At 45.3% G+C, this 13,296-nt stretch overlaps 2 protein-coding genes across 6 annotated transcripts; one reads left to right on the forward strand and one right to left on the reverse strand.

Moving 5' to 3' along the window:
* Nucleotides 1-187: 187 nt before the first annotated feature.
* proser3 (proline and serine rich 3) lies at nt 188-8,546 on the reverse strand. Of its 3 annotated transcripts, none has more exons than XM_064311288.1 (13): nt 8,090-8,546; nt 7,850-7,961; nt 7,309-7,607; nt 7,059-7,210; nt 6,730-6,839; nt 6,193-6,278; nt 4,524-4,657; nt 3,728-3,915; nt 2,208-2,686; nt 1,652-1,871; nt 1,337-1,532; nt 780-861; nt 188-366 (listed from the first exon to the last, which is right to left on the reverse strand). In XM_064311288.1, exons 1-13 carry the CDS (start codon nt 8,098-8,100, stop codon nt 324-326), a joined length of 2,112 nt encoding a protein of 703 aa, XP_064167358.1. In that variant the 5' UTR covers nt 8,101-8,546; the 3' UTR covers nt 188-323. The 3 variants fall into 3 exon arrangements, with proteins under 3 accessions (XP_064167358.1, XP_064167351.1, XP_064167367.1); XM_064311281.1 differs by having other exon boundaries at nt 3,728-3,974; nt 4,520-4,657; XM_064311297.1 differs by lacking the exon at nt 7,850-7,961 and having other exon boundaries at nt 3,728-3,974; nt 4,520-4,657.
* A 143-nt stretch (nt 8,547-8,689) lies between these two features.
* lin37 (lin-37 DREAM MuvB core complex component) lies at nt 8,690-13,160 on the forward strand. 3 transcript variants are annotated; one of them, XM_064311684.1, is made up of 10 exons: nt 8,690-8,847; nt 9,383-9,453; nt 9,910-9,985; nt 10,225-10,275; nt 10,978-11,007; nt 11,262-11,347; nt 11,584-11,744; nt 11,911-12,042; nt 12,501-12,574; nt 12,871-13,160. In XM_064311684.1, the coding sequence occupies exons 2-10, from the start codon at nt 9,411-9,413 to the stop codon at nt 12,947-12,949; spliced, it is 732 nt and encodes a 243-aa protein (XP_064167754.1). In that variant the 5' UTR covers nt 8,690-8,847; nt 9,383-9,410; the 3' UTR covers nt 12,950-13,160. The 3 variants fall into 3 exon arrangements, with proteins under 3 accessions (XP_064167754.1, XP_064167763.1, XP_064167744.1); XM_064311693.1 differs by having other exon boundaries at nt 9,383-9,444; XM_064311674.1 differs by lacking the exons at nt 8,690-8,847; nt 9,383-9,453 and adding an exon at nt 9,653-9,687 and having other exon boundaries at nt 9,821-9,985.
* The last annotated feature ends 136 nt before the right edge of the window (nt 13,161-13,296 follow it).

The following is a 13,296-nucleotide window of genomic DNA, read 5'->3' on the forward strand; positions in this document are numbered from 1 at the left end:
TTTTTCACTTCCTTTCTTGTGTAAATACTATTAATCACAGTAAGAATGCAAATTTATATTTGTTCTAACATTTCAAACTAGACTTGCACACACACACTGCATTCTCACCGCTTTGGTTCCCTGTTTGTATCCCAAGACGGGTACGCTTACAATATGCCTACTTTTACAAAAGCAGCAAACCCGGAGATTGTTGTACAGTTCATAATTGTTTATTGTGATAAAAAAATGTGTGTGGCTTTGAAAATGAGCATACAAATATATACATATGTTTATTTATGTACAAAAATGAATGTTATTACTGTACACTGTGTCCGAGTCATTCTTCATGTGTCATCCTGGATTTCATTCAATATTGTGTCCACCTCGCTGGAAGAAGCAAAAAGTAGAAAGAAAGACACTAGGTAAGTAAATAAATAACAACAATCTCAACTGTACTTAAAGGGGGAAAAAAAGATTCCATCACACTCCTTTTAAGGCACAAAGACATCATTAGATTGACAAGGCTGCATTCAAGCTCTTAAAGTTAAAGTCACTTCACAGATCTCATGACTTCAAGCTGATAATCCCACCGCTGACTGAATGCTTAAGAGGTTCAGTGCACAGTGTAATACATAAAACAAAATCACAGTATGGAATGTAGCAATAATTAAGATATAAACACGAGTGAATGGACATCCCACTTCCAGAGGCAGTAGCAGTGCATTTACAGTAGATCAGTGGTTTTAAAAGTGGGGGGCCACATAGACTCGGGGGGAGGGGGCACTGCTTCAGGACATCACCTGATCTGCTCTTTCGCCCATTCCCTCTGCTGTCTCAAGACCTGCAGCAAGGGGTCATCTTCAAACTCCAGCCCGTCCGACTCTGCGAGAAACAAAAACATGGCATGAGGGAACACAGCAAACTACCCGCAGAAAGGGGGGGGGTGGTTTTATTTTTTATTTATATTCCTCTGTTATTTAACCAGGTGAGTTCCATTGAGATCCATCTCATTTACAAGACGGCCCTGGCCAAGAGAAGCAGCAAGCAGACATTACAACGTAAAAATACAATTCAATTCACCACGGGAACTGATATAAAAAAGGTTCGTAAAAGTATTCAGCAAATAACCAAGGCCAGGTTACTCTAGTGGAGCAACACTAACAATTCTCTCATGAAATAGCAATGTGCTTCATGATCCACAACACACCGTTTCACACGTGTGAAATATTCTCCAACAGGTGGTGACTTATTTAGGGGTCACATCGGGCTAGCACCTACATGTGCGTCTCAGATTACCAGATTACAGTGGTCAGGAAAGACCAGGGGTCAAACTCCCCCACACAGGAGCCCCCCTCACCTTCAGCCTCTTCCAGCAGCTGAGCCACAACCTCAGGGGCCTGAGGCATGCTGGGAGCAGCAGCAGGGCATTGTGGGAGGGCAGGAGCAGGGGACTGCGGGGGCACGGGAGGCGTGTATCTGGGGGAGTCCAAGGAGCCGGGGGTTGTTGGGGGCAGGGGCGACTCCGAGGTGGGGAACAGTACCTCCGAGACAACCTGCCAACACAACGCCACATGAAGAAATTTACTTCACGGGCAGAGAACTACCTTGCGGGAAAAGTTGAACATTGGCTTCTGCCAAAACTTAAGATTGCCCTACGGCAGTACTAGCCTACCTGGCCCAGCGCATTGTGTATAGGAGAGGGTGGGGGTGCCCGATCACCCGGGCGCCCTTCCTTCCTTGACCTTTGACCCCTCTCCCTCTGTGGTCTTCTGGGCTCGTCGGGCCATGGTGTGACCCTCTCTTCCCCCACTCTGTCCCTGCTCACTCCTCTCTCAGTTTGGGTTGGCCTTTTTTGGCTGTCCACTCTACTTCCCTCTCCAACCCTGCTATGGCTTAAAAAAAAAAAAGGCCCTCTTTATTACTGATAGTCGTTTTGCTGGTTCGACAATGCATGTTCAACTTCAGCAAATCATTTTTTCCCCAAGTTGACAGATACAATGTAGATCCTAACATAACACAGACTACATAAAATACTTTTTAAATGAAAACAAAGGAAATGTGATGATTCTGTCAATATCCAAACCTGCTCAATATCTCCTCTTACACACTCTCCAGATTTTATCTGACCTGTGGCCTGTGGTAGTAACTGCAGGCAGCTTTCTGCAGGCCTTTTGATTTCAGCTGAACCCGCAGCTGGTGACACAGACAGGCAGAAACGGTGGCGATACCTGGCGGATTTTTTCCTGCTGCAGGACGGGACCGTCCGCGTTTCTCCCCTCACAGGCTCCTCCCCCTGCAGCGCGCTCCTCCGCCCTGCCCTCCTCTCTCCGGCCCCCCGTCGTTCCTCGGCCGTCCCGGACGACGGTGGCGGAGGGGACGGCGACTCCGTTTCAGTGGAGCTGGAACGGCCAATCGGAGGGCCGTGGGCGGGGTCCCGGGTGGGAACCTCCCATTTCCTGAGGCTCCTCCTCCTCTCGGGGGGCCGGTGCCGGAGGGGGCAGGGCAGCACGTCGCAGAGGAGGTGCATGTGGGCCGCCACGGGCACGTCGGGGGGGAGACTGGAGGCCGCTGGGCTGGCGATCGGGACAGAGCGAGGAGCCGCGGAGGCTGGGGGGGCCCCGGGGACACCCGCCTCCTGAGGGGCCGCTGGGAAGAGCTGGGCTGCTCTTTGAGTCGGAACACCCGAGGGATAGAGGCCTCGTTGGGCCTTGTGCATCGGCAGAAAGGAAAAGCCTAAACTTAGAGGGCACAACGTACACAAGAACCTTCCATTTGAAATAATATTTAAAATATATCAATGTTATAAATACTTCGTTTGGCGTCATTCAGCAGATGTACAATGCTATACACAGCGTGTTTAGAGATATACAGCAGTGTGTTCACAGAAGTAATTCAGGTTATGTATTCTGCTCAAGGGAACCGACCGGAGAATCAAACCTGCAACCTTCCAGTCATACACTGGTTACTTAAATATCACACTACACTAAACTCTAATGTCAAAAAATAAAATAAAATATTTAATGTCAAAGGAACTACAAGTAAGAACCTGAAAATTACTTGACAGATAAGTGTTTGCCCCACTTATATTAACATAAATTCGGTCAGGTGTGTTCCATTTTGAGAGACCACACAGAACACGGTCCAATTGACCTACAGGAAGCGACTTCTGACAAAAGGGGAATGTTAGGTCACACCCGGAGTTAGCCAGAAGCTGTGCGACAGACTCTGAGACCTGAGATCTTGTGGTCTGGGGAGGCTAAGCTTGAGCTCTTTGGCCTGAAAGCAAAGCGCTATCTTTGGTGCAAACCAAACATAGTCCATCACCGTCAGGCACAGCGCTGACAGCAGCTATGAGGTTTCTTTTCAGTAGGAGGGCCAAGCCAGACAGACTTAAATCCCATCAAAAATCAGTGGTGTGACCTGAGATTAGTTATCCACAGACACTCTCCATCAAACTCTGCCGATTTCGAGCAAATTTGTATGGAAGAAAGGGCAAAGATCTCTGAATCTAACTGCAAAGCAGCTCATACAGATACAACCAAGAGCAGAGCTGCTACTGCTGCCAAAAAAAGGGTCATCTGCTTTGACTCAGATTTTAAGGTGGCACAGCACAAATTGTTTATACACACACACACACACACACACATAAACAGTATTCACTGTTGAAGAGCAACTCATTGGCCTGAGGTGGGGGGTGGGGGGGGTTGTGCAGGCTGCGAGTGCGTTTCACTGAGGCACAGCGCCTAACCTGTGGGGCCAGGCTGCTGACTGGGGGCTGATGACGAGCCGGACCTTGTGCGTGCGGGAGGGGCCACTGCCGGGCCTGTTCCATCTTCCTCCTCAAACGCCACTGGAACAGGATGTCATCTTCTGGGCGCGTGCGAGTGGCCAGGAAGGCGCCCACGGAAGGCGTGGCCATGGGACCGGTGTTCAGGGCTGTGGGGTTCAGCGCAGAGTAACGCAGTGAATGGAACGCATCCTCATCGAACCTGCGGTCACGTGTTTCATGGATGAGAAATGACTTTTAACTGTGCTGAACGGGGAAGAAGAAAAAAACGAGGAGAAGAAGAAATAAGGAAGAATAACAAAAAAAAGAAAAAAGAAAATGACTCATGACTTTAGCATCAAGCAAATAAGTCATGCCCGTCTGGTAAACACCCTGGAAACATAGCACTGCATGAAAAGCTGCATTTACAGACACGTTTCCTGCCATGTGTAGCATGTCAACGTCCAAAACCACAATTCTGTCAGAAATGGACATCATTTTGTGCACGGAGGTGTTCTTGTCCAGACACGGATAAATTATCAGACATGGCCACCCGAGTCTCAGGACACGCCATGAAATTTCAGTGCGGGCAGAGTCCATGAACTAATCAGGAAAATCTACAAACCAGAAATCACCGGAGTGTGCAGAAGTTTCCAGAAATACACATTGACAGGGGAAAACAACCACTCACAATGGACACACCCCAAATTTCACAAGTCATCCAGAAATTCTGTTTTTCATGCAGTGTATCAAACCCCTTCCTCTTCCTCTGACTCACCAGTAGTATGGTTAATGAGACTGGGAGCTACAGGTCTCTGGGCAGGCTCATCTACACTGAAAGGCGAGGACAGGTCTGAACAGCCCACGCCCTCAGAGCTGATAGGTAGTGAGCTGCTACTGAGGGAGTGTTCACTGAAAGGGAAAGACAGGCGTCACTGAGCACGGAACAGAATTTAAACTGCAGAGGACATCACTGAGCACGGAACAGAATTTAAACTGCAGAGGACAGTACTGAACACGGAACAGAATTTAAACTGCAGAGGACAGTACTGAACACGGAACAGAATTTAAACTGCAGAAGACATTACTGAACATGAAACAGAATTTAAACTGCAGAAGACATTACTGAACATGAAACAGAATTTAAACTGCAGAAGACATCACTGCACACAGAACAGACTTTAAACTGTAGAAGACATTACTGAACATGGAACATAATTTAAACTGCAGAAAACATTACTGAACATGGAACAGAATTTAAACTGTAGAAGACATTACTGAACATGGAACAGAATTTAAACTGCAGAAGACATTACTGAACATGGAACAGAATTTAAACTGCAGAAGACATCACTGCACACAGAACAGACTTTAAACTGTAGAAGACATTACTGAACATGAAACAGAATTTAAACTGCAGAAGACATTACTGAACATGAAACAGAATTTAAACTGCAGAAGACATCACTGCACACAGAACAGACTTTAAACTGTAGAAGACATTACTGAACATGGAACAGAATTTAAACTGCAGAAGACATCACTGCACAAAAACGGAATTTTAACTGTACACAATTATACAGCCGGTCAAATGTGTCTACCTAATGTGGAGATCTCCTACTGCGTAACTCTAACCCAGGGTTCTGCAATCCTGGTCCAGGAGAGACACAAGATGTAACCTTAAAAGCAGCAAGCAATTCAGCGTCAAGAAGCCATGTGAGGTAATTGAAGGTTGAGTGATGACAAAAACCAGCACTCTGCAGTTCTCTGGGACCAGGGTGTCAGAACCCCACCATGACCATTATAAAAACTCTGATTGGACATTGCTATCAAGACACCTTTACTCAAGTTATTAAAGCCTGCTATAGCATTATTGGGTGGTATTAACACCATTAATAAATAACACAGATGTGTATCAGGGCCTGATAATGGTTGTATAGTTCATCGTCCCAGTTTTATTCTGTTTATTTTATTCTTATTTTGCCCCTGTATGTGTGTATATCAGTATGTACTACATGTGTTTTTGAACAATAATTTTATGTATCCTTTATTTTATTGTAGTGTTTTGAGACCCATGTTTGTGATAATGCACTTTAAATAAATGCGAGTCTTCATTATAATTACCTGGGTGCACATGTGTCATTGTGTCATCAGTGTTTTAATCAACAGGGTTTTTAATGCATGCTAAACTTTGTTTAGCCCACAAAGGTCTTTATCAGCCAAGGCTTAACCTGTCAAGCACTAGAATGTAACATTTATTATGACAACACTTCATACACAGCCACTGGGTCTCAGCTGTGCCACAGATGACTTCTACATCAACTGCTTTTCACCGAGCCTTACTGTATGCACACTGCTGCAGGTCACACTAAAGGAAGGATAAAATATGGCGTGCACATTTTATCTTTCATCCGAACCACTGCCCAACCGCCCGGCCCAAACTGCACCTCCTCTGGAGGAGCCTACTGGCCCTCTCCTGCAGCTGCAGTATCCCTGGATCAGGAGGGTCACAGTGGGAGGAGTCTGACAGACCCTACAGGACAGAGAGACGGGGGATATGCCCATCAGATCTGATTTAGCAATTTTGCAGAAATCCAGACAACATAGAAACCAAAGGAAAATTTACATGTGCTGTGTGATTCATAACAGGGAACCATCATATTGCATAAAATAAACTGCGGATTACGTAACATTATACCACAGTAGTTGTGATTCTTGACACTGAATAAAAAAGGATATTTACATATGGCCTTGATGGTACTGTTGGGAGTTATTTTTAATCCCGAAAGTTAACATCACAGAATGATCACTTTCCTCTGACCTGGTGTCCCAGGTGAAAATAAGCAGAAAATATAGTGTCATAGTCACAAATAAAAGATATGGCCACCCTCAGCAACTTGGTGCATTTGTTTCTCAATTCAACAGGCCTGAAGTAAGAATAAAGGAGCATAGAAAGTTCACCAAGTGTTACACTACACACTGACCATGACGGAGAAGTCGAGGGGCGTTCCGTGTGGGGAGAGAGGGGGGCTGGGTCGGATGTGCTCAATGGGGCTTGTGCTTAATTGGTTACGTTCATGGGCAGAAGCGCGGCCTAGAAGCATGAAACAAGAGAGGAAGAGGACAGTCAATCATGTGTCAAAATGCAGCACTACGTAATGAAAACTCCCACTTCGCTCTCGCAGCCAAAATGAATTCAGTAAAAAAAAATTTTTTTAAACTGCAATAACAAGCTGTGTATTTTACTGCAGTTGCCATGTTTCAATGGATTTTGGGCAGCAGAAGACAGAAATGGAGAATCAAATTTAAGCACCTTGCTGCACAGGTTTTGTGGTGACATGGCTGGAGGAGGGGGGAGAAGAAGAAGACAGCCACCAAAATGGCTGCCACTCTTCCACTGTCGCTGCTGAGCGCTGCCTCTCCTCTCGACTCTGGGGTTGGCCGTGGCGGAATCGCTCCACATACCTGGGGTACAATGCATGGTCATGAGAGACACCAATATCCTAAAGGAAATCACTACCATTTCGGTGAAGACCGAAAAAATTAGTTATAATTTTGATTACTTCGCCAACACTGAATCCTCTTGTGTGGCAGCAGGTGTGAAAGAGGCCTGGTATTTTCCTGAAGAGGCAGAGTGTGCCAGAACCTCACTCTGTGGGAAGGCTGTGGTGTTTGCAGGTGATGATTCTTGATCAGTGGAAGGCCAGGATTCAGAGAAGCTGGGCTGGGGCTCTATGGAGGGAGGCATGCAGGGGAGGGGGTCGGAAGGTGGCCCAGTGAAGCTCTGGCCTTCAAGTGTCAATGGTTCCACCTGAGGTACAGAGAGGCTGGTGGGCTTAGCTAGACGAACCGGACTTAGGTTCTGTAAAATGCAAAAGAAAACGCAGAAAATAAGAGAGAACGTATTCAGGAGGAGTGAGAACATGAGTTAGATAATGCTGTATTGCGATAATGACTCCCTCTTACTAGTGCGTGATTATTTGTGCTTAGCTAAATACGATATTCTTGAAATGGGAGCTACAGAGTCATGACTACATGCATCCGTGTGAACGTCTCGGAAACTGTTAGCAAAACATTTCAAACACAAATATAATGAATACTCGCCGTCTTTCTCTGTTTTTTCGGAATCTTTTTCGTCGGAGATGGGTTGTAATGTGTTTTCGGTTTACGGGGATCCGGGGGAAATATGTTTTGTCTGGTGAATATTGCACGAGAACTATGGAACGAAAGACACACATTCATCAGCAGTGCTAGCTGGCTACCGAATGCTGGTGTAAAAGACAGCCGGATAGTTAGCTTTGACTGCTAGATTAGTCTACCTAGCTGGCTACTAATGTTCCTTACCTGGATTTCATGTTGTTCCAAATCAGACAGCTTAACGTTTTTGACTCAGCAAATACGCGATTCCCGTTAACACACTAATATGAATATGAATCCAAACAATTACTGATGACCGTGTCTACTACTATTCTACTTAGTTCTCAGCGTTTCAACTTTCGACTAAATTGTCTCAAACTGTCAAGTGTTAGTATAGCTTTTCTAACCAACGAACCAAATAGCGCGCCTTTCCGGGTTTCTGTTTGGTCACCAAGCGACCAGTGAGAAATGGCTGGTAAACACAAACTGTACACCAAAACGCTATTTGATATTTAGAAATTTTTTCAAAATACATTTAGCAATTACATCTGTCGTTGGTCGGCTTAGTTACTTCACTTTTGATAACATATTCAATGTAGTATAAACCACAGAACTAACTTCTAACCATAGGTCCTGCAAACGTTCATATTTTATGCAAACAAAGGGAATTGTGGGAAATGTCGTCTCGACCCTAATAATTTTTACGCAACAGCCACAACTAGCCAATCGAGATGCCCGTGATTTGTGAATGACTTCAAAAACCACCAATGACAAAAAGAGGTGGACTTCCATTTTCACCAATACGTGAAGAGGAATTAGGTTGCGCGCGGAAGAGGAATGTCCGTTGCAGGACTATACACAACTATAGCTTGGAGGTATCGTCAGCTAAAGAGAATTTACATTTTTGTTTCCAGTTGCATTTATTATTGCTTCGTCGTCGATGTTGACATGAATCACAAGTGAAGGTTTGTAGTGTTTAGTTATATGTTAAGTTGATATTTTACAGCCGGACAGCTTTTTAGCGTTAGCTACAGTGTTTCATCGGCTTAGTCTACTGGTTTCGGACTGTAGCTAGCAGTTGCTAGCCACTCATTTTCAGAGTATTGTGAGTCGACTTGACTGGTCAGCTAAATTAGTCCGTTTAAACGAAGTACATGCGTTTTGGTTGTTAGCTTGTTAATTGTCATTATTGGTTTTCTTGCTACCTTGGATGCCACATTTGCCACGAACTTGTATTAGAAAATGTGTTTATAACGTTAATTAAATAGCTACAACTAGAATGCGTAGATTATCGATTATATAAATTATTCCAACAAGCTAGATAACGTTGCACCAATAAAATATCAATTATAGTCTAGCTTAGTTGTTTGGAAAGCTATGGATGTAGCCAGCTATATTACTTTAAAGTAACGTTATTGTAATTTACCACAATGATAACCACTGCCTTTCTAGTGCGCAAACTAATATAATGTTATCATGTCTTTAATTCATGTGTCATAGCGTTAAGTGAAGATCATTTGGACTGAAGATGCTGCACGTTAAAATCAAGACCGAAAAACCAGGTGAAGCGCGTGCGTTCTCAGCTTTTCAACTTTTTCCCCCAGTGGCCCTTCGCTTTAATATCAGCGATAACAGCATATTTACTTGGTACATGGGTGGAAACACGTCTGTCTCACATAATCATACCGCTGTGCAAAGTTGCTGTTTTTAATGTTATATATGTACCACTGGACTATACAAAGTGAAGCATTAACTTGACACATTTACCATATCTCAAGCATAATAATGCACATGCTACATACAATGTAGGTGCATTCAAATAAGCTTTCTTTTTGAAATCACTTAAATTTTAGGTTGAAAGTTCAATTTACATGTTTCCACCACCAGCTAGTCGGTCTTGCTTATGGGAATGAGGCCCTCTCTAATGTTCTCGTATAGAGTCGGGAGGACTCAGATAGGACAGACCGCGGGCGCCTGTAGGGGTGGTTGTTTGCCGGCTAATAATACGGAACCTCGTGCCTTTGCAGACGCCGATACGGCTAGCGCTCGGAGCCGTCTGGATGCCGTACTACAGGGGCTAGTGGAGAAGAGCGACAGCGAGAGGTGAGTGTCGGCGCTGCGTGGCCCATCGGTCAGAAGTACTTCTGTCACGCATGTGTTATCCTTGTCTTTTATAAAAAGGGAAGTAGTCGGTGTAACTAAGTTTCTGCAGAATGCTTCCTTCCTACCAAAAAATGCCCAAATCTTGCAATAGGTTTATTTCTTTGTGGAACTTCTCCAGGACATTGCTGGCTGCCTAAATGATCCCCCCTGAGCCTGTGGTAAATGTATGTCTTTTGCAGAGAACAGAATGACGATGAGACGGGAAAGCCAGCTGCAGATTCTCTGAGCAAGTAGGAAGCATTCTTTTCTTATACACAAATATATCACCAGATGGACCACTGCAGCTAAGGCTGATCATGCACTATATGACCAAAAGTATGTGGACACACCCTTGGTCTGGGGCTGTTTTTCATGGTTTGGGATAGTTCTCCTAGTTCCAGTGAAGGCAAGTCTTAATGTAATGACATTATAGATGATTCAGGGCTTCCAACTTTGTGGCAACAGTTTGGGGAAGGCTCTTTCCTGTTTCAGCATGACAGTGCCCCCAGGCACACAGTGAGGTCCATATAGATATGGTTTTGTGGAGATCGGTGTGGGAGATCTTGACTGTGCTGCACAGAGCCCTGACCTCAACCCCATCCAGCATCTTCAGGATTAATTAAAACGTCAACTGTGAGCCAGGCCTAATCGCCCAATCAGTGCTTGACCTCACTAATGCTCTTCTGGCTGAATGGAAGCAGATCCCTGCAGCAATGCTCCAACATCTAGTATAAAGCCTTCCCAGAAGAGAGGAGGTTGTTATAGCAGCAAAGGGTGGACCAACTCCATATTAATCCCCATAATTTTGGATGATATGTTGGATGTCAGGTGTCCACATAATTTGGGCCAAGTGTTCAAAGAAGTTGCTTTTCTACAGAAACAATACTCATGAACAAAATCACCGCAGATTGATTTGCTTTAATTGAGCGTCCTGACATGAGTTTCTTACGCAGGGATTTGTCTCCTTCTTCCACTGGAAAGCGGTAAGCCCCTTTTTGGTTTTCTTTCTTTGGATGTTTGCTGGGATGGATGTTTGCTGGGGTAGATGTTTGCTGGGGTGGATGTTTTCTGGGGTGGATGTTTGCTGGGGTGGATGTTTGCTGGGATGGATGTTTGCTGGGATGGATGTTTGCTGGGGTGGATGTTTTCTGGGGTGGATGTTTACTGGGGTGGGTGTTTGCTGGGGTGACTGCACTGTGGAAAGTTAAAGGTGCCCTCTGTGTGGGTGATGTCACAGGCCGTCGTCACGGTTCCCACAGCACCGGCGGAAGAAGCGCAAGGAGATGGACGACGGGCTGTCGGAGAGCAGCCAGCACAAACAGAGTAAGCATCTCGTTTGAAAAATCCCTGGGAAGGCCGAACTCTGTGCCCCCGCTAGCCTTGCAAAGGGTTCGAAAAGAGAGAGAAACTTTCTGAAATTTCTGGAAACTGAAAAGTGAATATTCCAGAAATTTTGCAACCCTAGCCTTCATCTTGCCATCGTTTGCCCTATCTGTTTTCACTGTTCTTTCCTTTTTCCCTCCCTGTTTTTTCCCTCCTCCTCGCTCCGGCGCATTCAGACGCGTACATCATCAAGCTGTTCGACCGCAGTGTGGACTTGGCCCAGTTCAGCAGCGGCACGCCTCTGTACCCCATCTGCCGGGCCTGGATGCGCAACAACCCCGCCGCCAGGGAGCGGGCCGTCTCCCCCAGCCCCCCTCACAGTGTGGGGGAGGACGAGGTCAGCCCTCGCCCAAAAAGCGGTGACCATTGTGGTTTTGGGGGTGGGAGGGCGTAGCGATGCTGCTCTTTACAGAATGCAAGAAAGGCTCCTGCATGCTATCACCGCAGTGGAACACGTCACATCGCATTGATGGAATGGGAAAGGTTTTTACTTTGTGTTTCAGGTGGCTGACATGCAGAACGGGAAGGCTCAGAATTATTACCGGCTCCCCCTGCCGTCTCCCTGCCCCGTCAGCCCCTCCGGAGACCCCGTCAACCTGCGCATCCCGCTCACGGACAAGCCCGCCGCCAGCAAGGTGGGCGATTTCCCCCACACGTCCGGGTGGGCGTTTTTCCCCCGCATGTCTTTACATTACATTTATTTGGCACACTCTTTTATCCAAAGCGACGTACAAAAAGTGCACGTCCGGGTGCGAGATTTCCGCCGCATGTCCAGGTGCGAGATTTCCCCCGCATGTCCAGGTGCGAGATTTCCCCCGCATGTCCGGGTGCGAGATTTCCCCCGCATGTCCGGGTACGAGATTTCCCCCGCATGTCCGGGTGGGCAGTTTCCTCAGCATTGGCAGCTGGGGTGAAAGATAACCTAATAAAGGGGGGGAGGGGGGGGGATTATGATTTCAGTCAACATGCAGGGTCAATTTTTCAATACAGTTTAGAATTTCGCAGTGTTCTAGAGCCATGGTCAGTCATTAATTGTAAACCTTTGGTTTTCTTCTCATTTAAATATAATGTTTTTTTAAAAAATGTGTTCCAGCCTTCTGAACCTGCTCCTGAGTCGTCTACTTTGCTGTACAGCCATATGGAACGCTGGAAGAAAATTAGACAAAAGTAAGTTACATACATCTTAATTATGTGCAGGTTGTGCATTTCTGATAAGGAAATAAAATATGTAATGGAAACACAAAACTTTGAACTAAGAACATATTTCTTTATACTGCAACAAGGTGTATATAACTACAAGGCATAAACACAGCAACCACCATATAGACTAAAATCCTGTGTAAGCAGTCTGTCCAGAGTAAAGTAGATTTTTTTGCCTTTAAAATGTTTATCAGTTTTCAGAGCTGTCTCCATTGTGTCTGTGAACATTGGTTGAAAATAAAATACCCTTTTCTGCGTGTCAGGTGGAAAGAGGCCTCGAGCAAGAACCAGCTGCGGTACAGCGAAAGCATTAAGATCCTGAAGGAGATGTATGAACGCTAGCTCCACCTACTAACCTCTCCAGCCCTGTAGAGGGCAGTATAGGACAGGAGTGAAGATGAAAAGGAAAAAACAGTCGGAGGGGTTTTTCGTTTTTAAAGTCTGCACAACTGTCGTCTAAACTCCCTCCCAACCCTAGGTTTGTTAACAAGATCCTAATTCAGCCATGTTTAGTAAATTACAAGATTGGTGTAATAAAGTACCACTGACATTATTGTGGGTGTGTATTTATTGTGGTAGTATTTTCTATTAAGTAATTCTTTTAAAACTTACATCTGCAAACATTCTGGGGTGAGTCTACAAATATTTTAAACCAGAAAGTTTTGCTCATTCTGTAACACATTATAAAG

Source organism: Anguilla rostrata, chromosome 1 (genome assembly GCF_018555375.3).
Source record: "Anguilla rostrata isolate EN2019 chromosome 1, ASM1855537v3, whole genome shotgun sequence".
In the NCBI taxonomy this organism is placed as follows: domain Eukaryota; kingdom Metazoa; phylum Chordata; class Actinopteri; order Anguilliformes; family Anguillidae; genus Anguilla; species Anguilla rostrata.

What these genes read in the sequence shown, in the direction of transcription:
- proser3 (XM_064311281.1), bottom strand. An exon ending in CCCTCGACTTCTCCGTCATG is followed by an intron (nt 6,279 to 6,729) that starts GTCAGTGTGTAG and finishes TCTGTCCTGTAG; the next exon opens with GGTCTGTCAGACTCCTCCCA. An exon ending in TCAGCAGCCTGGCCCCACAG is followed by an intron (nt 2,687 to 3,727) that starts GTTAGGCGCTGT and finishes CCGATGCACAAG; the next exon opens with GCCCAACGAGGCCTCTATCC.
- lin37 (XM_064311674.1), top strand. Translation starts at nt 9,668, where the DNA reads ATGCACATGCTACATACAAT. An exon ending in GCTGCAGATTCTCTGAGCAA is followed by an intron (nt 10,276 to 10,977) that starts GTAGGAAGCATT and finishes TTTCTTACGCAG; the next exon opens with GGATTTGTCTCCTTCTTCCA. An exon ending in CCTTCTTCCACTGGAAAGCG is followed by an intron (nt 11,008 to 11,261) that starts GTAAGCCCCTTT and finishes GTGATGTCACAG; the next exon opens with GCCGTCGTCACGGTTCCCAC.